We start from the raw sequence: 20,291 nt of genomic DNA, 5'->3' as shown, positions 1-20,291 counted from the left end.
AAACACAATTAAAATTGAGTAGGTGCTAAAACTTGGTTTTGAACTTTTATTAAAAAAATATATTTGCAAACATATAAAATTTAGGATGAAAAATGCTCATCTGAAAACAGGTAATAACTTAATATTTGCAAACATACACAGATGGTATAAAATCCATACCATTAAAAATGTTAATGATGCTGCATTGCGCTCATGGAACAAAAATCTTGCCACAGTCCCAGAGCTTTTCAGGCCCACATTCAGGGCAATGAGACTGGTACACTGAAGGTCATGAGAGCCACATGGCCAAAGCAGGAATACAGAATAAAAAACCATTGAGAACATATATTTTAAAAACATGTTTCTGAAGGAATCACACAGATAAAAGGGAAACACAACTCTGCATTTCCCCCTTTCAAAGTGAACGGTATTGCATCAGAGCATTTCAAATGAAGATGTCACACACAAAGCCAAGTGAAACATTGCACATGTCTCTCTTGCTGAAAAAAAGGGCTCCTGGAGGCGACGGCCCACTCAGGGAAATGTTCTCAAGCACACCTTTTAAAGAGCACAGTGTAAGTTGCTTTACTTCTTTCAGATCTTAACATTTTAGACACCTGAAAACGCAGGGCGCTACTGGTTCCAGCAGGCCCTTTGAATACAACTGAAGAAAACCAAAGACAGGTAGGAAAGAAACATGTGCTCAGCAGCAAACGTGCAGCAAGAATGCAGGACACACGTCCCTGTGAGTCCTCGTTTTCACTCACACGGACCGAGCCTACCCGTGCCTGTGCCGCCTCTCATTCCTCTGTGTTTCATTTTGCCCAGAGTTACAGTATGATGGCTGATTTTGTTTTTTAAGCAGTTAGGCACCTTCAATTTCATGTTGCATTATTAGTAATACAATGGCAGTTATGGCCTCTACTATCAAAATGAGAAAAATGTCAAACTACATTCTTTGGGGAGGAGAGTAATAAAGCTGCATGGTTTAAAAATATTTACCTAGTAGATTTGATGGGGTTTAAGATTTTTTACAAGAACACACAGGTGGAAAAAGAACAATTCTTGACATGCAAAATCGGGTCCTATTCTCAACTAAGCCTGTGCCTCCTCTGGCAGAGAAGTACCCAGGTCAACTTGGGCTCTTAACAAAACCCAGCTCCCAAAAGCCTTCCAAAGTAAGCCGTGGACATTCACATTCACATGCAGATGGCATGAATGCTACTCCTGGAGCTGACAGTCACTGGACAACATGGGATTCCAAGTCACACCTTACCAACCTGGGGGGAGATGCACAATGAGGAGGAGCTTCTGCCTTAAAGGAACGAGGCTGTTTGGGGGGTGGGAGTCCACTCAAAACACATCACGGTAACTGCAAGAAAAGAAGAGCAGGGCCACCCACTCGGGTGAGGGGCTCTACAGACAGACACGGTGACCTAAGTGCAGGGCACCTGGAGTTCTGCAAACCTAGCAAGAAGCGTCTCTGTTTTGGTGTCCATTTTGACTCAACTAAGGTTTAAAACTTAAGATTCCAGTAAAGTTACTGCAGCAATGTAAACATGCAACCTAAACTAGCATGAGGTTCTGGACAGAAGTCTGAATGAGGGGTAAGGCAACTGAACTGTGACTTTTGGCCCAGGGTCATCCAACTGCCACTGTTCAGGCTTGGCCTGACTTCTCTACTGACTCATTCTGGCCTGAACTTCCTGGTTCTCATGACGGTGAACCTCTGGCTTCTGAATTTTCAAAATGCTTTGAATACAAAAATTTGGGAGTTGAAACAGGCTTACCCTTTTCAAGTCTCCATGACTTGGGCACTTAAAAGTTTACTTTCACACTAAGGAAACCTCATCCCAGATTCTCTACTGTCTATCCTATTCATTCCTTGAATTAAAGGGTGAAAATGAACAGATTTGATTACAGACCCTCTTCAGGACAGTCTCTCAACTGTCTTGTAATATTGACCCTACTCAAAGCATCATTTCAACTCAAACATCTATCATAACAAGAACCCCTCGATTCTCCCGCTTTCCAAAGCCCATAGAGACTTACACCTGGATGCATGCCAGCCTGCCAGGGCAACTGTCTTCGGAGAATAGTCATGGGGCGCCCTGGACACCACCTCCTGGGGTCAGCGACATTTCACACCTTACTGTAACTATCTCTTTCCTGGTGATGCGCAAGCAATTCATTTTTGGTTGCTGAATTTACACACTACCTTTGAAAACAAACTATTCCTAATTCCTAACTGAGTATGAGAACTTAGACGCTTCCTGGACTTCTGCACAATTCACAAATAATAGGTAGACACAATAGAAGACACTAAATTTGGAAGCAGAAAAGTTGCCCAGGAGGCACGTTTAGATTAACAAAAGCCAATCAAGGTATTCTTTATGCTAAAAAACAGAAAACAGAAAACAAGCGCAAACTAAAACAAGTATGTAATTCACAAGTAATTTTCTAAAATCTCAGCTAAAAGGAAAAAAACCTATGGATTTATGATTGAGTTACCATTAAAGCTTAAATGATTGTTCCCAAGGAACCATCATATCTGTCAGCATTATTCACAGCTAATCCTTAAGCTAGCTGGTTGAGCCAATTGGGTTTTTATCCCATCATTAAATAGTGCTCAGAAAAGTAAGCAGTGCATTTTAATTGGTTAAATACTACAAAATGACCTGTATCATAGAAACGAAGACACTTTCATTCAAAGAATATCTTAAAATTACTATTGCTGAAATAAATCAAATCTACATTAAAATATTACTAATCACCATTACATGCCATAAAAGAATAAATATAAATCATGGCAGATCAATAGCAGCATAACAAAGCATCTTTACATATTTTCAGACTTTGGGCTGCAGAAGTACTCACAGCCTAAGAATACATTGGTAAAGTTCAGAATATCACACTTGGTTTTTAATTCCATATTCTATAATAAAGTAAGGGCAGTGTGAATAACAGTTCCCTTTTCTGCATAGCTTTAAAACTATTCTCAGTAGACTTGAGGAATGGAACCAGAATGGCTTTGTCAGATTGGTCCACTGGTCCTTTTGTCAAAGTGTTAAGGGAAACAATTAACAATGACCTCTCACTGTGTTTAGACAGAAAAGGAAAATAAGGCTATGATTCACACACAAGCTTAACATTTTCAAAACCATTGGAGAGTTTAACTTAAAGTGAAGATTTCTGATAGAATTTGGGTCTTACCAGTCCCAGCCTTTACTCCAAAGGTGTGCCACGCCCGCTCCCACCTCAGCACAGGGCCAGCAGGGCCCTATTCAAACATATCCGCACAGGGGAAGCCCTTTGCGTGGCATCACCGGGAACACTTAAAAACAGAATACAATTAATAAACTTCAGAACTTTTAAGGCCCCAAAGGGGCATTCATATAAAATACACTTCACTTGGACAAACCAGTCCTAATTTGCCAGCTTAGCTGCTGACCCTTAAAACCCGAAGCTACTTTGCACAGAGCCGACTTTTGCTCTGTTCAGAACTTGACTACCAGCCCAAGGCTCAAGTTTTTAGTTGGAAATGAGGGAGGGGAATGGGGGTACGGGCTGGGCTGACTGCCTCAGGGCTGGTGACCTCTTTTCCCCAAGACCTTGAATACGAAAGTGAGTTGAAAATCAGATTCCTTATTTCACAAACTTGTTTAGAGCTGATGAAAACACCCACACAACTGAACACAATGGTCTTTTTTTTTACCCCCAAAACAAAGGTCTGCTGGTGATGCTTCACAGTGAAACCTCCATTATCACTGAGAACGTCACTTGGAAAACATTCTTAAGCAATGAGTCTCTTTCTCATAGGCTCAATTTTAGAATTCTCAAAGCTCAATGTTCCGTTTAGAAGTTTCCATGATGAGGCCTGTTTGTTTCTGAGGTCGACATTCTGCCTTCAGAATTACTCTGCTCTAGTCATAGGTTGTGGTTGTCTCTGTTCTTGGTCAGAACCTGTAAGTAGACTTCATGAAGTGTGCTGAGGAAGCTGGAATCATTCTGGAAGAGATGGTCATGTCACGTTTACCTCCTTAGAGCTTACTGTCATGATAACAGCTTAGGAAGAAGTTATATACGTGCTCTGTATAACTAATTATGCCAAGAATCCCACCACCCAGAGACAATCATGAGGAATATTTTGGAATTCACACATATCTATTTTTCCACTTTGAGAATTTTTCCACAGGGAGAGAGAAACACTGGTTCTAGCTGGTCTTGGATTTTCTTTAAGAATTGATTTTTTTTTTTAATGAATTGATTTTTTTTTAGAATCATACAATTATTTTTTTACAGAATGAAAATCCGAAGACTAAACTGATATTCTACATACCTTGATTAGATGTATTAATGTATCCTGGAGCTGAGACTTGCTGAGGATGATGGAAGGCTTTCTCTGATTTTCTGTCGTCCCGACGGTGAGAGGAGAAGGGGAGCTGGCTTTCCTCTCAAGGTCTGAGGACCTTGTAACTGTCTGCTGGAAAACACTGGGGGACAGCAGGACTGAGGGCGCTGCCGAGGTTGTTGCGGGAACCAGAGGGGAGCTTGCCACCTGCAGGGGAACAACGGCCATTTTGCAACAAAGAGCGTGGGAGCCAGCAGCCAGGCCCAGAGGAGGGGACGCCTGATAACAAGCACAGCAGTAGGAGGCTGGAATGCAGAGTCCAGTGCTAACTATTTAGAGTTCAGATAAAGATTCGGAAGCAGTATCTAAGCATTTAATGTCTGGTTAGGAAGCTTGTTAGCTGAAGGATGAAGAGCCCATTTACATGATAAGGATGGCCTAGAGCTGTTATGAGAAGCCAAGCCCCATCACTACAGAAGGGGAACCTGATAACTAACAGCAGGGTAGGCACAGTAAGAACAGTCCTGAGATTAAGTTGAATACGTAAAGTTTTTCCATGAGGGACTCAGAAATGCTTGGAGGAGGGTGTGAAGGAAGTTTCTGAGGTGACGGAAGTGTTATATAACTTCTCACTACCCAAAGGATATATGTGTATTAAAACTCAATTTAAGAAATCTGCATTTTATTATACATAACTTTTAATTCAATAAAAAGAATTATATGAAGCATTAGTTTCTTTAGTCGTGTTCAATGTATTTATTATGCCACCACAGTCATCACAGATACAATTTTAAAAACATAAAACTAATATTTATCTCCTTTCATTTAGATGTACTTCTGGGCTAACAATGGCTAACCAGCAGAACACAGTAATATTTTTTTTTGAAAATGAAAGTTGCTCGGTCATGTCCGACTCTTGTAGACCCCATGGACTTGTATAGTCCATGGAATTCTCCAGGCCAGAATACTGGAGTGGGTAGCCTTTTGCTTCTCCAGGGGATCTTTCCAACCCAGGGATCAAACCCAGGTCTCTCGCATTGTAGGTGGATTACCAACTGAGATATGAGGGCAGCCCCCCCCCACCTTTTTTTTTTTACTAATTCTCATATTTTGATACACTCAACACGAAAACTACATATTTTTTCCCTCCTATCTGTCACCCTCCTCATCTACAAGGAACCAAACTGTCCATAGTTTTGAGAGTGCAGTTTCTGGGTTCTGCACCATCTGCGGTTATTTTTGGTGCAACACCAGGCTGAGAGATCACCAAGAAGTGGTATGCCGACCACCATGCAGCAGGACCAGCTGCAAAGAAGACCTGCTAAGACCAGTCAGAAGGTGGCTTTTGCTTACAATCTTAGGCTTCAGGAGAGGTGTTAAGGCTCAAAGGCTAATGGAACCTAAAAGTTTAGGAACTGAAAAAGATGAGTGTGCCTGTCAAAGCTGGTAGGGAATGGAGGATGAGGACAACGTCTACAAAATGAGGCAGGGGAGAAGCAGCAAGGCGCAGAGCACACAGGCCTGGGCTGGGAGGTTCTGCCCACAGGGCAACGGGAAGCCAGCGAGCAGTGGTGACACTGCCTGGTCCACTGGGGCACCACGGTTCTTCCGGGCAAAGGCTGTCTCCTATCCATAGACACGGGGCTGACTGGCTCTCAGCACTCGCCCATTCACAACACAGAGGGAGGGAGGGAGCGCCCCTGCTGTGGCCGACCTTGCCCTCCCATACACACACTCAGGGAACTCATCACTGAGGATGGATGACTTGAGGACTGCAGAGGCCACAGCAATGAGCTCTGCCTGGGGGAGTGGGAGGGGACATTTAAGAGGGACCTAGGTTTGAAAGCTGAAACGTTTCACTTCACACTCAGCAGACGAACTTAAGACATACTATGCTCTTTAGAAAAAGGGGATCCTTACCGGGATGGCACTGGATAACACCTTAGGCTGGGCAAAAACTTCAGGATCCTGGTTTTGCTGCATAGACTGCAATGTTTAAACAGAAAAGATGAACAGATGTAGCAACTTTTCATTTAAGATTTCTTAGTTACTGGGGAAAAATCTAGGTTAGCAACTGTAAGGAGGAGTCCAAACATGACTTGGTTCCTAGATTCCTGAGGGAAGTGGCTGACCAGAATTTGTGACAATGCAGGATAGGAGCTTCGGGGCAGCCCCCAACCCCCTTCAGTTCCACCGGAGAAAAGGGGTGTGCAAAGCCTTGAAAATGTCTCTACAGAAAAAGCTGAAACCTGGGTCTCTTATAAGAGCGGGGACAGACCAAGCATATTTTTGCTGTTGAGAATGTTGAGACGCAAGATCCTGACAGCATGAAGCCTCCTGATAAGGCGGTTCACACTCTGGAAGGTGGCACTAAACAGTCTTACACAGCCACACACTTCCACAGACAAATGTTACACCTATTCCCTGGGAGACACAGAACTTCCTGTAGCAGAGCAAACACATTAGGACTCAGTACGGTCCCAGGTCCTAAAATTTGATACAGCCACATAAATGAGAAAGAACATGTTTGTAAGCTTCCTCTGCCAGGAGGCATGCTGGAGAGCAGGGTGCTGTCCCAGAGGCCAAATCTAGAGGGGGCGGTATTGACGACTGCTGCTGGTTGTATTTCTAGAACAACAGGAATAGTGGCAGCAGACACATTTCAGGGTTGTTTTACTAAACAGAACATTCTCGCAGACAGAAACGGCAAATATGACAATTTAATCATGTAACCAGGACACTAGGTTTCTTTTTCTGGACAAAATTTTAATAGAACGGAACAAAACACTCCATTAACTAAGAAATAATATTATACAGGAGAGCCAGTATAATATTATTTGGTAAAATGTTCAAGAGCTGGGGATTGTAATTATTAGAGGGCATGAGACTAAAACCTTAAAAGGCTCCACCCCCTTTCAGTTTTGTGATCTTGCACAAGTCACTTCAACTGTGACCTGATTTCCTCATTTGTAAACTCACCAACCTTATAAGTTACTGAGGGACAAACCTCTTCTTCACCCCTATATCCAAATCCCACCAAGTCCCACTCATCCTCCTTCTTAATAAATCCACATGTCCACACTGCCCAGTACAGGCCCCCACCCGCTCAAGCCCGGGTGACTGCCCCGACCTCCTTTCTGATGGGTCGTCCTCCTTCCGTCGTCTCCTCTCCCAGCGTGCCACCCTTGGCTCATATACTTAAAAGACTCTCCAGGGCCCTCAGAACAAACCTCTAACTCCTTGACACTATTTACAAAGTTTTACTCATCACCAATACCTGCTCCCCCGTTTCTTTCCACATAGATCCAGTCACCACAGTTCACCAAATGCCCTCTAGTGTCTAGGCTTCTGCACCTGCTGTTTTCCTTGCCTTCACACACTCTTCCTACCTCTAGGTCTGGCTAATATCTCCTGAGTCTTCAGATCTCAGCTGATGGCCAGTTTCCCGAGGAAGCTTTCTTTGACCTCAGACCTGCAAATGTGGGATGCTCTTATGGCAGCCCTAATGAACCTGGCACAAGGCGGGCACTCAGTCAGAGTACTCAGGGAGCAGGGGATGGAACAAAGTTTGGGATAATCTGGATCCATGGTCTTGAGTCAAATAAGGACTCCTAGACCTGTCAGGCAAAAATAAACGTTAAAATGCACACCCAGGAAGGAAAATACAGTTTCTCAGCTTTTCTCAGCTGAAATTATTTTGGGAAGTGGAACTGAGTTACACCACCAGTTACTGATGGTTTGGTTGATCACTGCAGGGCTTCTCACCTCTCCTTTCTTCTAGCCCCTGACATACTCAACGGTTGTCTCTTTAAACAACTCTGTCTCCTCTCAATCAAAATCCAGTTTCATCCCACTAGGTTACAGCCACCCAATCTCCCGCCAGTACCTGAAGGGGAGCAAGCACCATGTTGCTCAGGGAGGCTGGGGCTCTCGCTGCTGTCGCTTTAGGGGAAGGCTCTATGAAGCTCTCAGGCGTGGCCAGCTGGCCGGCTGCTGGCGAAAAGCTGGGTGCCGCTGCACCTTTCCCGAGTGACTGTGGCTGTATTTGGTCATGCTGCGGGGTCAACCTGAGTTTCTGGAGAAGATCAACACTTGGGAGAGACGGACTGGTTGTGTTTGTCACGCTCAGCGGGGCCCTGAATGGGCTCTGGCTGGCAGTCAGGCTGGCGTGGCTCAGCTCAGGGACAGGCTGACTCAGGAGTGGAGACCTCTGCCTAGGCGCGGTCTTCACTGTTTGCATCATGGTGGTTTTTCGGGGTAGGCTGGGGGGAGCCTGTCCAGTAGAAGCTTCTGCTGGTAGACTGGGACTGAGCACAGAGTGCAATGGGATGGCATAGCTGGGGGCCTGCTTTTCACTGGACTGAGTGATGGAAGCAGGAGTGATTAGCACCGGGGTGGTGACTTCGGGCTGGACTGAGGGGTGGGCAGCAGGATGGACACCCAGGTTTTCTGACTGGGGTGCCCCGCCAGGCTCAAAGGAAAATGGTAGGAATGAGTTGGGCTCTTTCTGGGAGGCATCTCCTGGCAGCTTCTCCACTTCTTCTGAATCCAGACCCACAACTGTTGGCTGTTCCTTTGACAAAGAGGTTCCAAATAATTCTTCCACTGTCAGATGTTTGTGTCCAGATGGAGCAGACTGAGAAACAAATCAAACCACCCAATGAGAGAAAACTCTTGCAAACCAGCATAACTAAGTTTCTTTTCCATCAACCAAATCAGTTTGCAGAAGCAAGGCTAGGTGGAGTCTGAAAACAGGAAATGGAACAGGCTGAAGATGTCCTCAGGATTAAGGCCAAGAATGCACCTGGTATCCCCAAGGTGGTGAAGAGATATCTACATTTGTAATAAAAATCAAATTTTAGGGACTCAGGTGATAGTTTAGAATTCACCTTTTTGCTTCACAAACACATGTAAGGTAAAGGAGCAATTATTTTGCTCAAAGTTAATTTGCCCCATGCCAGTCACACATGGCAGGGAAATTACACTCAAGAGGATATGAGGACCAAATGATGATCAAGCAATCCTACCTATATGTTCATATTTTTTTTTTTATTAAAAGGCAGGCATTGTACCTTAAGGACTAGGCCTCAAATACCAGAAAATATATTTAACTATTAAAAAAAATTCAAGTATAGGTGACATAACATTATATTAGTTTCAGGTATACAACACAGTGATTCAATATTTTTATAGACTGTACTTCATTTCAAGTTACTATAAAATATTGGCTATATTCCCTGTGCTGTACAATTTATTGTTGTATCCTATTTATTTTATACATAATAAATTTGTACCATTTAATCCCCTACCCCTATACTGCCCCTCCCAATTTAACCATTTTTTAAATAGCAACCTTCCAATTCCCAAATCACAGATGCTGGAGGAAAAGGAAAGCATTTAAGTCTGAAAATGTTAAACTTATTTATATTTTAGTGATCTGGTTTACTGATACCACTGCAATGATTCAGAGGAGACATGTTCATAGTTCTCAATTGTGAGCTTTCCTGCACCTTTCCCTCAAGCAGTATTGCTGAATTCATTTAACCTTTATTTGCTGGGTATGCAGAGGGTGCCAGGCCCTGCTCTGACCTGGGCCCAAACGACTCCTTTCATTTATTTTATTTTTTGGCTGCACTGAATGGCTTGCAGGATCTTAGTTCCCCAATCACGGATTGAACCAGTACTCTCTGCAGTGGAAGTACAGAGTCCTAACCACTGGACCCTCAGGCAAATCCCAATTACGTAACTCTTAACCACCATATTCTTTTACATATATATATGTGTGTGTGTATACACAAACACACACGCACAAACCAACATTTAGATATACCTACTTTAGAAAACATCCGCTGGATCATGGAAAAAGCAAGAGAGTTCCAGAAAAACATCTATTTCTACTTTATTGACTATGCCAAAGCCTTTGACTGTGTGGATCACAATAATCTGTGGAAAATTCTGAAAGAGATGGGAATACCAGACCACCTAATCTGCCTCTTGAGAAATCTGTATGCAGGTCAGGAAGCAACAGTTAGAACTGGACATGGAACAACAGACTGGTTCCAAATAGGAAAAGGAGTATGTCAAGGCTGTATATTATCACCCTGCTTATTTAACTTATATGCAGAGTACATCATGAGAAACGCTGGACTGGAAGAAACATAAGCTGGAATCAAGATTGCCGGGAGAAATATCAATAACCTCAAATATGCAGATGACACCACCCTTATGGCAGAAAGTGAAGAGGAACTACAAAGCCTCTTGATGAAAGTGAAAGTGGAGAGTGAAAAAGTTGGCTTAAAGCTCAACATTCAGAAGACAAAGATCATGGCATCTGGTCCCATCACTTCATGGGAAATAGATGGGGAAACAGTGGAAACAGTGTCAGACTTTCTTTTTTTGGGCTCCAAAGTCACTGCAGATGGTGATTGCAGCCATGAAATTATAAGACACTTACTCCTTGGAAGGAAAGTTATGACTAACCTAGATAGCATATTCAAAAGCAGAGACATTACTTTGCCAACAAAGGTCCGTCTAGTCAAGGCTATGGTTTTTCCTGTGGTCATGTATGGATGTGAGAGTTGGACCATGAAGAAGGCTGAGCGCTGAAGAATTGATGCTTTTGAACTGTGGTGTTGGAGAAGACTCTTGAGAGTCCCTTGGACTGCAAGGAGATCCAACCAGTCCATTCTGAAGGAGATCAGCCCTGGGATTTCTTTGGAAGGAATGATGCTAAAGCTGAAACTCCAGTACTTTGGCCACCTCATGTGAAGAGTTGACTCATTGGAAAAGACTCTGATGCTGGGAGGGATTGGGGGCAGGAGGGGAAGGGGACGACAAGAGGATGAGATGGCTGGATGGCATCACTGACTTGATGGACGTGAGTCTGAGTGAACTCCGGGAGTTGGTGATGGACAGGGAGGCCTGGGGTGCTGCGATTCATGGGGTCACAAAGAGTCGGACACAACTGAGTGACTGAACTGAACTGACTGACTTTAGAAAACACAGATCATATTGGAATGATCTTGTAAAAACTTAAGAGTCTTTTCCAGTGAAGAATACTATTTTATAAGAAAAGGAACAATCAAAAACCAGACATGGAGAAACCTCACCATGAAATACACCTTAGGCTTCAAAAATGATCCAGGTAGCAATTTTTATCTATCTAGTGGAACAAAAACGAACTCTTACAAAACTAAAATTACCCACATTTACATGTGAAGTGTTTCTATACTTGAACTTAAGAACAGGTATTTCTGATCATTTAAAATCTACTTCATATTAAAAAATGAAGTCATCTGGTAGTATGCAAAAGCAGCAGTAAGTTTCCAATTTTTCCTGCTACCTCCCTGCAACATCTGCCAGGCCAGAGACAGATTATTAGACTTTATGGAATAGGGTGTGTGGTAAAGCATTAGGTTTCAGAGGTACCTTACGTAAGGCAGAAGAAATGAGGTTATAAGGCAGGAAGAATCATCACAGACAGAAGGCTCACTGTACAGGAGGCCCTGTACTACACACTTTGCATGCGTTACTCTATTAATCGGTGAGGGCAGTACTATTATTATCACCATTTATGGATGAGGCCCAAGTACAACAGAACCAGATGCCAACCTAGTTCTAACAAGACAATCCGTATTCTTAACCATTATGCCACTGCACCATTATGTCCACCGTGCAGATGACAGCTTATCTAATCAACTGAATGGTGATAATGATCCTTTGGAAAAGAGAGGTGCAAGTAAGACCTGAATAACTAAGAGCCAGTGACTGGTCAGATTGTACCAACTTTTGGAATCACGTAACTGGGTGAATTAGTCACTAGAGGCTGAGGGGGCAGAGCATGTGTCTTTACACAAACTCCCTAAAGCTTTATTGTCTCTGAGCTGGTTTGGACAGGACCTGTTCCATTCTCCTCTGCCTCTGACAAGAAAAACTGGCTGCATTCCTCTAGTTGTTGGGCTTATTTATTCATGGATTCATCTTCCATCATCCACAGAAAAGGTGAAATTTTATTCTTTACTCATATCTGAATATACTTACAGTCTGGATTCTGAGTTCAGTAATGCTTCACTTAAATCAAATTTTAATCTGACCATTCCCTTGTGAAATGGAATTCATAAGTGATAGTATATATGGGACTGAAAAAAAAATTTTTTTAAAGAAGCTATATCAGGTTTTCCATTGTTCCTCTCTCACCCCACAGCTCTTGCTATTTACAGAATTTCATATTTCTGTTTGAATTTACTGTGTCCCTGTCAGATTTCCTACTCATTAGTGCCCTGGGCACACTAGAAGGTGTGATTATTCTTAACCACAGGAACAAAAAAACAAAAACAAAAATAATACAAAACAAACGAGGGAAATTGTCCCAAGGAAATTCTACTAAGTGAATAATGAAACTGAAATAAAATTAAGGCTTGACAGCATTATTTGCTCCTCAGCACTAGATGGCAGTGTTACTAAACCAGTGTACTCTTCTGTGTACAGGCCTGGTTACGGATCTGAGCTAATTTTAGACAATCACATGGCTCAACAATATCCAGTTCTCAGTATTCTACAAAGTGCTGTCACTTTGGCCTATAAAATGGAGTCTTTTGGGGTTCATTTTTTCATTTGGGTTTCAAAGTAAATCTGTGAGTCAGATACGGCCAGAATCGTTAATCCCATGATTCAGAAATGAAAGGGAAAGTGACTAGCCCACTGGACATTCATGGCTGATAAGCCAGACCAGAAGGAATCTGCTCCTCCACTTGCTGCTTCTCTTAACACATATTTTTTAAAAATTAAATTTTACATAACACTTTCTCTTTTAATATGTTTGACCTTCAGGATATTAAATTCAAATACAGTAAAAATGGAGCAAAGAAATGTAGTATACAAAATCTGGTTTAAATAATTTACCACCTGCATCCGTACAAACATTATACATACATCGTTTAGGAATGTAAAGATGCAGATGACACCGCCCTTAATGGCAGAAAGTGAAGAGGAACTAAAAAGCCTCTTGATGAAAGTGAAAGTGGAGAGTGAAAAAGTTGGCTTAAAGCTCAACATTCAGAAAATAAAGATCATGGCATCCGGTCCCATCACTTCATGGGAAATAGATGGGGAAACAATGGAAACAGCGTCAGACTTTCTTTTTCTGGGCTCCAAAATCACTGCAGATGGTGACTGCAGCCATGAAATTAAAAGACGCTTACTCCTTGGAAGGAAAGTTATGACCAACCTAGATAGCATAGTCAAAAGCAGAGACATTACTTTGCCAACAAAGGTCCGTCTAGTCAAGGCTATGGTTTTTCCTGTGGTCATGTATGGATGTGAGAGTTGGACCGTGAAGAAGGCTGAGAGCCGAAGAACTGATGCTTTTGAACTGTGGTGTTGGAGAAGACTCTTGAGAGTCCCTTGGACTGCAAGGAGATCCAACCAGTCCATTCTGAAGGAGATCAGCCCTGGGATTTCTTTGGAAGGAATGATGCTAAAGCTGAAACTCCAGTACTTTGGCCACCTCATGTGAAGAGTTGACTCATTGGAAAAGACTCTGATGCTGGGAGGGACTGGGGGCAGGAGGAGAAGGGGATGACAGAGGATGAGATGGCTGGATGGCATCACTGACTCGATGGACGTGAGTCTGAGTGAACTCCGGGAGTTGGTGTTGGACAGGGAGGCCTGGGGTGCTGCGATTCATGGGGTCGCAAAGAGTCGGACACAACTGAGCAACTGATCTGATCTGATAGCCTCTTGGAAAACAGTATGGTAGGGCAATTTCTAAACTAAAACTTGCAGTTATGAAATTACCTAACATTTGTACTCTTGGGCATTTAACCCAGAGTAAAGGAAATTTAAATTTGGGCTTCCCTGCTGTCTCAGCAGTAAAGAATCTGCCTTCCAATGCAGGAGACACAGGTTCAATCCCTAGGTCGGGAAGATACCGTGGAGAAGGAAATGGAAACCCACTCTAGTATTCTTGCCTGCGAAATCGTATGGACAGGGGAGCTGGTGGGCCACAGTCCATAGAGTTGGAAAGAGTCGAACACGATTTAGTAACAGAAAGGACAAAGGAACAACAAAGGAAATGTGTATACAGAAATCTGTATACAAATGTTCATGGAAATGTCATTCACAATAGCCCCAAACTGGTAACAACACATCCGTCCTTTAACGAGTGAATGGTTAAAAATGTTAATTCCACTCAGCAGTGAGATTCAGAACTATAATATATGTAACAATTTCAATGAATCTCTTCAATGAGTTATGCTGAGTGAAGAAACATACTCCCAAAAGGTTATATATTGTATGATTCCATTTATAGAAAATTCTTGAAATGACAGTGTTATAAAGCTGGAGACATATCAGTCACTGCTGGGGTTAGGGATGCCAGAGGAAGGCTAGGAGGGTGTGACATATAAGTCAGTGTGATAACAAATGGGCAGTACAAAGGATTCTTGTGGTGATGAAGTCCTCTATCTTGACTGTGGTGGTAGATACACAAGGCTCTACATGAGATAAAACTGCATGGAACTAAACACACACAGATGAGGCTTCCCAGGTGCTGCTGGTGGTAAAGAACCCGCCTGCCAGTGCAAGAGAGGCAAGAGACATGGGTTCAATCACTGGGTCGGGAGGGTCCCCTGGAGAAGGGCATTGCCTGGAGAATCCCAAGGACAGAGGAGCCTGGAGGGCTACAGTCCATAGGGCTGCACAGAATTGGATACGACTGAAGCAATTTAGGACGCATGCAAACACACACGTGCATATACTCACAGAAACGAATATGAATACAACAACTGAGGAAACGTGAACAAGATGGGTATGCTGCTGCTGCTAAGTCGCTTTAGTCGTGTCCGACTCTGTGCGACCCCATAGATGGCAACCCACCAGGCTCCACCGTCCCTGGGATTCTCCATGCAAGAACACTGGAGTGGGCTGCCATTTCCTTCTCCAACAAGATGGGTATACTGGGTTAATATTCTGGTTGTGATACTGTACTCTAGTTTTCAAGCTGGTATCAATGGAGTAAACAGGCGAAAGGGACATGGATCTTTCTGTATTATTTCTTATAACTGCGTAGGAATCTGTAATGATCTTAAAGAGCTTAAAAAACTATGGCTTTTACTCTTCCTGTATTATTTCTTACAACTGTATATGAATCTGTAATTATCTTAAAAAGCTTAAAAAACTATGGCTTTTACTTGATATCTGTTCACTTATCAAGTCATCAGTTTCAAGAATTACTTCATAAAAATATAAATAGTAAAATAAAAAGAAATAAAAACAAAGAGAACGATTTCATTCAACAAATATTTACAGTGCTGGGTGCTGAGGATACAGTAGCAAACAAGGCAGCCCCCTATGATCCTTGGATTTTGGTGGGGAGGAGACAATCACAAAACTTAAAAAAAACCACGAACCCTGATAGCTGGAAGAAAATAAAGCACAGCAGAACAGGGGTAGGGAAGGATTGTTATTTAAAATAGGGTGGTGTGAAAGGCCCCCACCTATATGGAAGACACTAGAATGGGAGCAAGGTACTTCTAGGAGGCAAGTCTTTCAGGCTGTGGGGACTCTAACTGCAAAGGGGACTATAGCTGCAAAGGCCTGTCCTGAGGCAGAGGCAGGACTGACACATCTGTGAAAAGGTAGAGAAGCCTATGAGGCTGGGAACAAGGCAGAAAGATGGAAGATGAGGCCAGGGCCAAGGGGGCCAGATCAGAGAGGGCCTTAAGGGTTACTGCTGTGACCCTGGCTTTTATTCGAGTGAGATGAGACACGATTGGAGGAAAGCCACGGTCTAACTTAGGTTAAACCAGGATTACTTTGACCCCTGGGTCAAGAAGAGGAGAGGGAGTGGCTAGGGCAAAAGCTGGGAAACCAGATAGGAGGCTACTGCAAAACTTGGATGAAAGACAGTTACACGGACCAGGGGAAATGACATGAGAGGATGACATCACGCTACTGCCTATACGCACATACTCTGACAGATGATCAACGGCTCAAACTTGTACTGCATCAAAACCCTTACAAAATGCTGACTCTGTGTTAGGTTACTTTGGACAAAGCTAGGGCTTGAGCTGTACAAACCTTATCTTGCAACCCAGATGGTGTCTCTTCTAGCGTCTCAGTGCTTCCCAGATTGGAGATCTGAGTACTTGGCTGCAGCCCAGGGCTGGAGATATTTGAGTCGCCCATCTGATTCTTAAATTAAAAGGAAAAATATATCATGTGAAAAAACTTGCTATTGTTTGGTTTACAAAACAGCATTTAAGGTTACTGTTAACAGAAGTATTATTTTAAAAGTCAAGGATAACCACCCCCGCCAAATGCCAGATGTTTGCTTTGGACCTGCATGTAAATATGGAAATCAACTGGACAATAAAATTTCTAGAAAGCTAAGCACATTATTTTAGACAATAGTGTTCGTAACAACTGTTATTTTTATAACCCCTTAAGGACAAGCAAACAGCATTACTATATTATATATTCTTTTCCATTTTTTTTTAAAGTTAATATATGGTAAAATTAACTTTTGAAATGTATCACCAGGCTTCCCTGGTGGCTCATATTGTAAAGAATCTGCCTGTAATGCAGGAGACCCTGGTTTGATCCCTGAGTTGGGAATATCCCTTGGAGAAGGAAATGGCAATCCACTCTAGTATTCTTGCCTGGAGAATTCCACAGACAGAGGAGCCTGGAGGGCTACCATTTCTTTCACTTTCAAAATTAACTTTTGAAATGTATAGTTTTGTGTACCCATTACCACAATCAGGATATCCAATCACCTCCCCAAACTCCCTTACGCTATCCCAATGCAGTCGTGCCCTCCTTCCACTCCTGGCAACCAGTGACTCTTCTCTGGCGCTAGTTCCGTCTTTTCGAGATTGTCATCTAAATGGAATGCTGGCTTCCTTAGCATAATGCCTTTGAGATTCACCCAAGTTGCTGCACAGATGAATCTGGCAATTTCCCAAGTCTCTACCTAAAGATAAAGGGTCTACTTGGAACCATCTGAGGCAGAGGAGAGCTCATCCAAACACTAAGAAGTGAACTCATGGGCCGCTGCTAAGACTAACAGCATATGATAGATGACAGGCGAGTGCAGACAAGCAACAATACTCCTGTTTAAGGAAGTGCCACCTATTTATGGATGGCTTCAAAAATAGAACACATTATGAAGGAAATATCAAAGATTTGACTAAATCCCCAAAGGTTTAGTCTTAATCCAACCACAGAAATTTTATTTACTCCATACCATACCAGAAGAATTTTCTTTACAACAGCAATTATTTTCTACCTTTGCAATGTGCATTAACCAGAAATCATGTCAGATTTTTATACTGTTCATGTGTTCCTTTGTTCCTAGAGTTCCTTTGCAGCTCTGCACACAGAAACAAGGCTTCAGTTCCTTCTTTCCTCTGGAGATGACTTGCTTCCCAGCCTGAGGAGGAAGGCGGGCCACCTCCTGGAGGGTCTGCTCTAGTGTGCAGCACCTATACTTTCTGTCCCAAGTGGCACCTTGATCTCGTCCTCACTGGGAATGGGTGACAGAGCTCTCAACTTATTAGCTGTCACCACAACACAGAAAGGTCTCTATAAAAACAGAAGGCATCTATGTAGATAACGCATATCTCATTAAGGGTATGGGAGGGAATTTATGGTAATACATGGTAACTTAAAAGCTCAGAAATGATTCTTGAAATTTATTTACTTCATCCAGTTTCCTAAGAATCAATGAATTCATTATAGAGATGACTGCCTTTCCTGTATTAATTTTCATAGATCCATAAATTCTTTGTAATTCTCTAGGAAAGACATTGAGGAATCTGGTAGAACTTGAAACGTCTCATGGGTTCTAATGTACATTTCTTTACCCAGGAAGTGAGACCTTTTATTTTCCAAAATCCTTTTCTCCCGCAGTAATTTTTTAGGAATAGAAAAAGAACACTCTGAATTTTCAGAGGTAAGAAAATCCCCTTCCTTATCTATAAGACATGTTTTCTTTCTGAACTACTTATTCCTGCTGGCCCTGGAGGTGAGCTCCCCAGTCCACCAGACCCGCCACAGGTCTCCTCCCTGCTCTGGTTTTCCTGCTCAGCGCACACAGCCTCACCCTCTCGTACTCATCCTTGGCTCTGCTTAGCATCTCCAGGATGTCGATGGGCCTGTGGTCACTGCAGCCATTGGCCTGGCTGGGACTCTGCTTATCCCGAGCTGCTTGCTGGGACCGCCGTGTCTCCTCTTCTACCACACTAGAGGAAGAGAACCAAGTTTTAGAAAGACCTTTTTTGACACAATATGACCCAAGATTTTGGCGTCCATTTCCAAGGATACTGGAAGACTGCCTCATGGTAACAATGCCTTCCTCACAATACACAACACAGAGCCTCAGCTACCTCATCCCAGTAAGACATGACTGATTACTTTCACCATCTCACTCACAACAGTATCAACCAATATAGTTCACTGTTAGAAGGCCAAAAATACAGAATTCCTTTCCAGATTTGGTAGAAGTAGATACTTTTAAAATCTACTAAATTACTCATTATTTCTCTCTCTTTCCTACAAGTATCTCAGGATCAGTCAAACTAACTGGTAAAGTAAATCTGAAAATGGACAATGCCACCAAGACAAAGGAAGGCTGTACAGGTAAACAACTTCTACGGAGAGTGTGTATTAATAATGGGGAGCAAGGAAAAAGCTTAGCATCTTGAAAATGAAGATCTTGGTGAATCTTCAAAAAGCAGCGATAACTCTAGAAGCAAACAAAAGATTTTCCTTGTCTCCTTAAAAAAATCACTAAGTGGGTAACTAAAGTCAGGGTGATTGAGGCAATGCTCTTTATCTTGACTAGTGCTACTTAAGCTAATTTTGCACTTGAAAATATATATTAAAAAAAGCATGAAAAGTCAAGGTCTAAGTCAAGGGTTGTGGTCTGCAAATCTATCTGAGGGGTTTCATTTCTTAGGAACATCCTTTCTCCCTGCCACATCTTAAAGTCTGAAGCAAAATGTGAGAAACTAAAAGTTGGGTGGTGAGCACATAAATGTTTTATTGCTTCTTATATTTTTTTTCAAGCTTGAAATTAATGTAATAAATTTTAATAAGATAACTAATCTTTTTTTCTTTTAAACATCCATTCAGGTTTCAAGTCCAACTGTAATGAACAGGCCTACTTGCCACGGGATAGTATAGGCACAGTCACAGCTTGATAACTGAATTAATTTGAGAACTTTCAGACAGTGAGGATGACAGGCAATAAAATAATTCAGTAGTAAAAGGCTTTTTTTTTAATGGACTACGAGGCATAGAACAGGGTACCCAATGTCAGTTCACTGCTTTAAAACAGCCTGCCTAGGAACTCCTATTAGTGTGTGTGGGATGGTTCTCTTATTTGAAAACATCGGATTAAACAATATTAAACACAGATTTTTTTTTAAACAGCAACATTGTTCTGCGTTTTTAATAAGCTACAATGTATTATGATTCTCCAAGGATGGGTTTAAAGCTTTCCCCAAACTGGGAAGTCCCTGGTGGTCCAGTAGTTAGAACTCCATGCTTTCACTGCCAAGGGCCTGGGGTTCAATCACTGGTGGGGGAACTAAGATCCCACAAACCTAGTGATGCAGCCAAAACCGAAAAAACACTTATTATTTAATACTCAGTTATAGGCCATGCCAACCATCAAGGACTGGCCACACAGCCCGTTTCTACCCACCACCTGCTACACTGTCTGGCTTACCCATGCTAGTATTCACCTCTAGTATTCACCTCTCTCTGACCTGGACTGGATTTGTGATCTTCACTCAAAAGAAAAACATTTTTAATAATCACCACTGTTCATCCACCCAACGGGCTACCTTATAAAGCTCTCCACTGCTGAGAGCAGAAACTGGCTGACAACATGGAAGGCACACCGAGCTCTGGACTCTAAGGCCTCTTCCAATCACACTCTGGGAAGAACAGCCCT

At 42.5% G+C, this 20,291-nt stretch overlaps 1 protein-coding gene across 1 annotated transcript in view; it reads right to left on the bottom strand.

Moving 5' to 3' along the window:
- Positions 1 to 19: 19 nt before the first annotated feature.
- The window catches only part of DCP1A (decapping mRNA 1A), a 44,065-nt gene continuing 23,793 nt past the window's right edge, over positions 20 to 20,291 (bottom strand). The window contains exons 5-10 of the mRNA XM_005896473.3: positions 18,435 to 18,573; positions 16,409 to 16,522; positions 8,217 to 8,966; positions 6,251 to 6,316; positions 4,319 to 4,537; positions 20 to 3,987 (exon numbers count right to left, since the gene is read on the bottom strand). Of these exons, the coding sequence (XP_005896535.1) occupies positions 3,907 to 3,987; positions 4,319 to 4,537; positions 6,251 to 6,316; positions 8,217 to 8,966; positions 16,409 to 16,522; positions 18,435 to 18,573 (1,369 nt within the window). The 3' untranslated portion in view covers positions 20 to 3,906. The remainder of the gene's footprint in view (positions 3,988 to 4,318; positions 4,538 to 6,250; positions 6,317 to 8,216; positions 8,967 to 16,408; positions 16,523 to 18,434; positions 18,574 to 20,291) is intronic.

This window comes from Bos mutus, chromosome 22 (genome assembly GCF_027580195.1).
Source record: "Bos mutus isolate GX-2022 chromosome 22, NWIPB_WYAK_1.1, whole genome shotgun sequence".
Classification (NCBI taxonomy): Eukaryota; Metazoa; Chordata; class Mammalia; order Artiodactyla; family Bovidae; genus Bos; species Bos mutus.
Note: the sequence above shows the minus strand (reverse complement) of the source record. Positions and strands in the feature narration are given on the sequence as shown.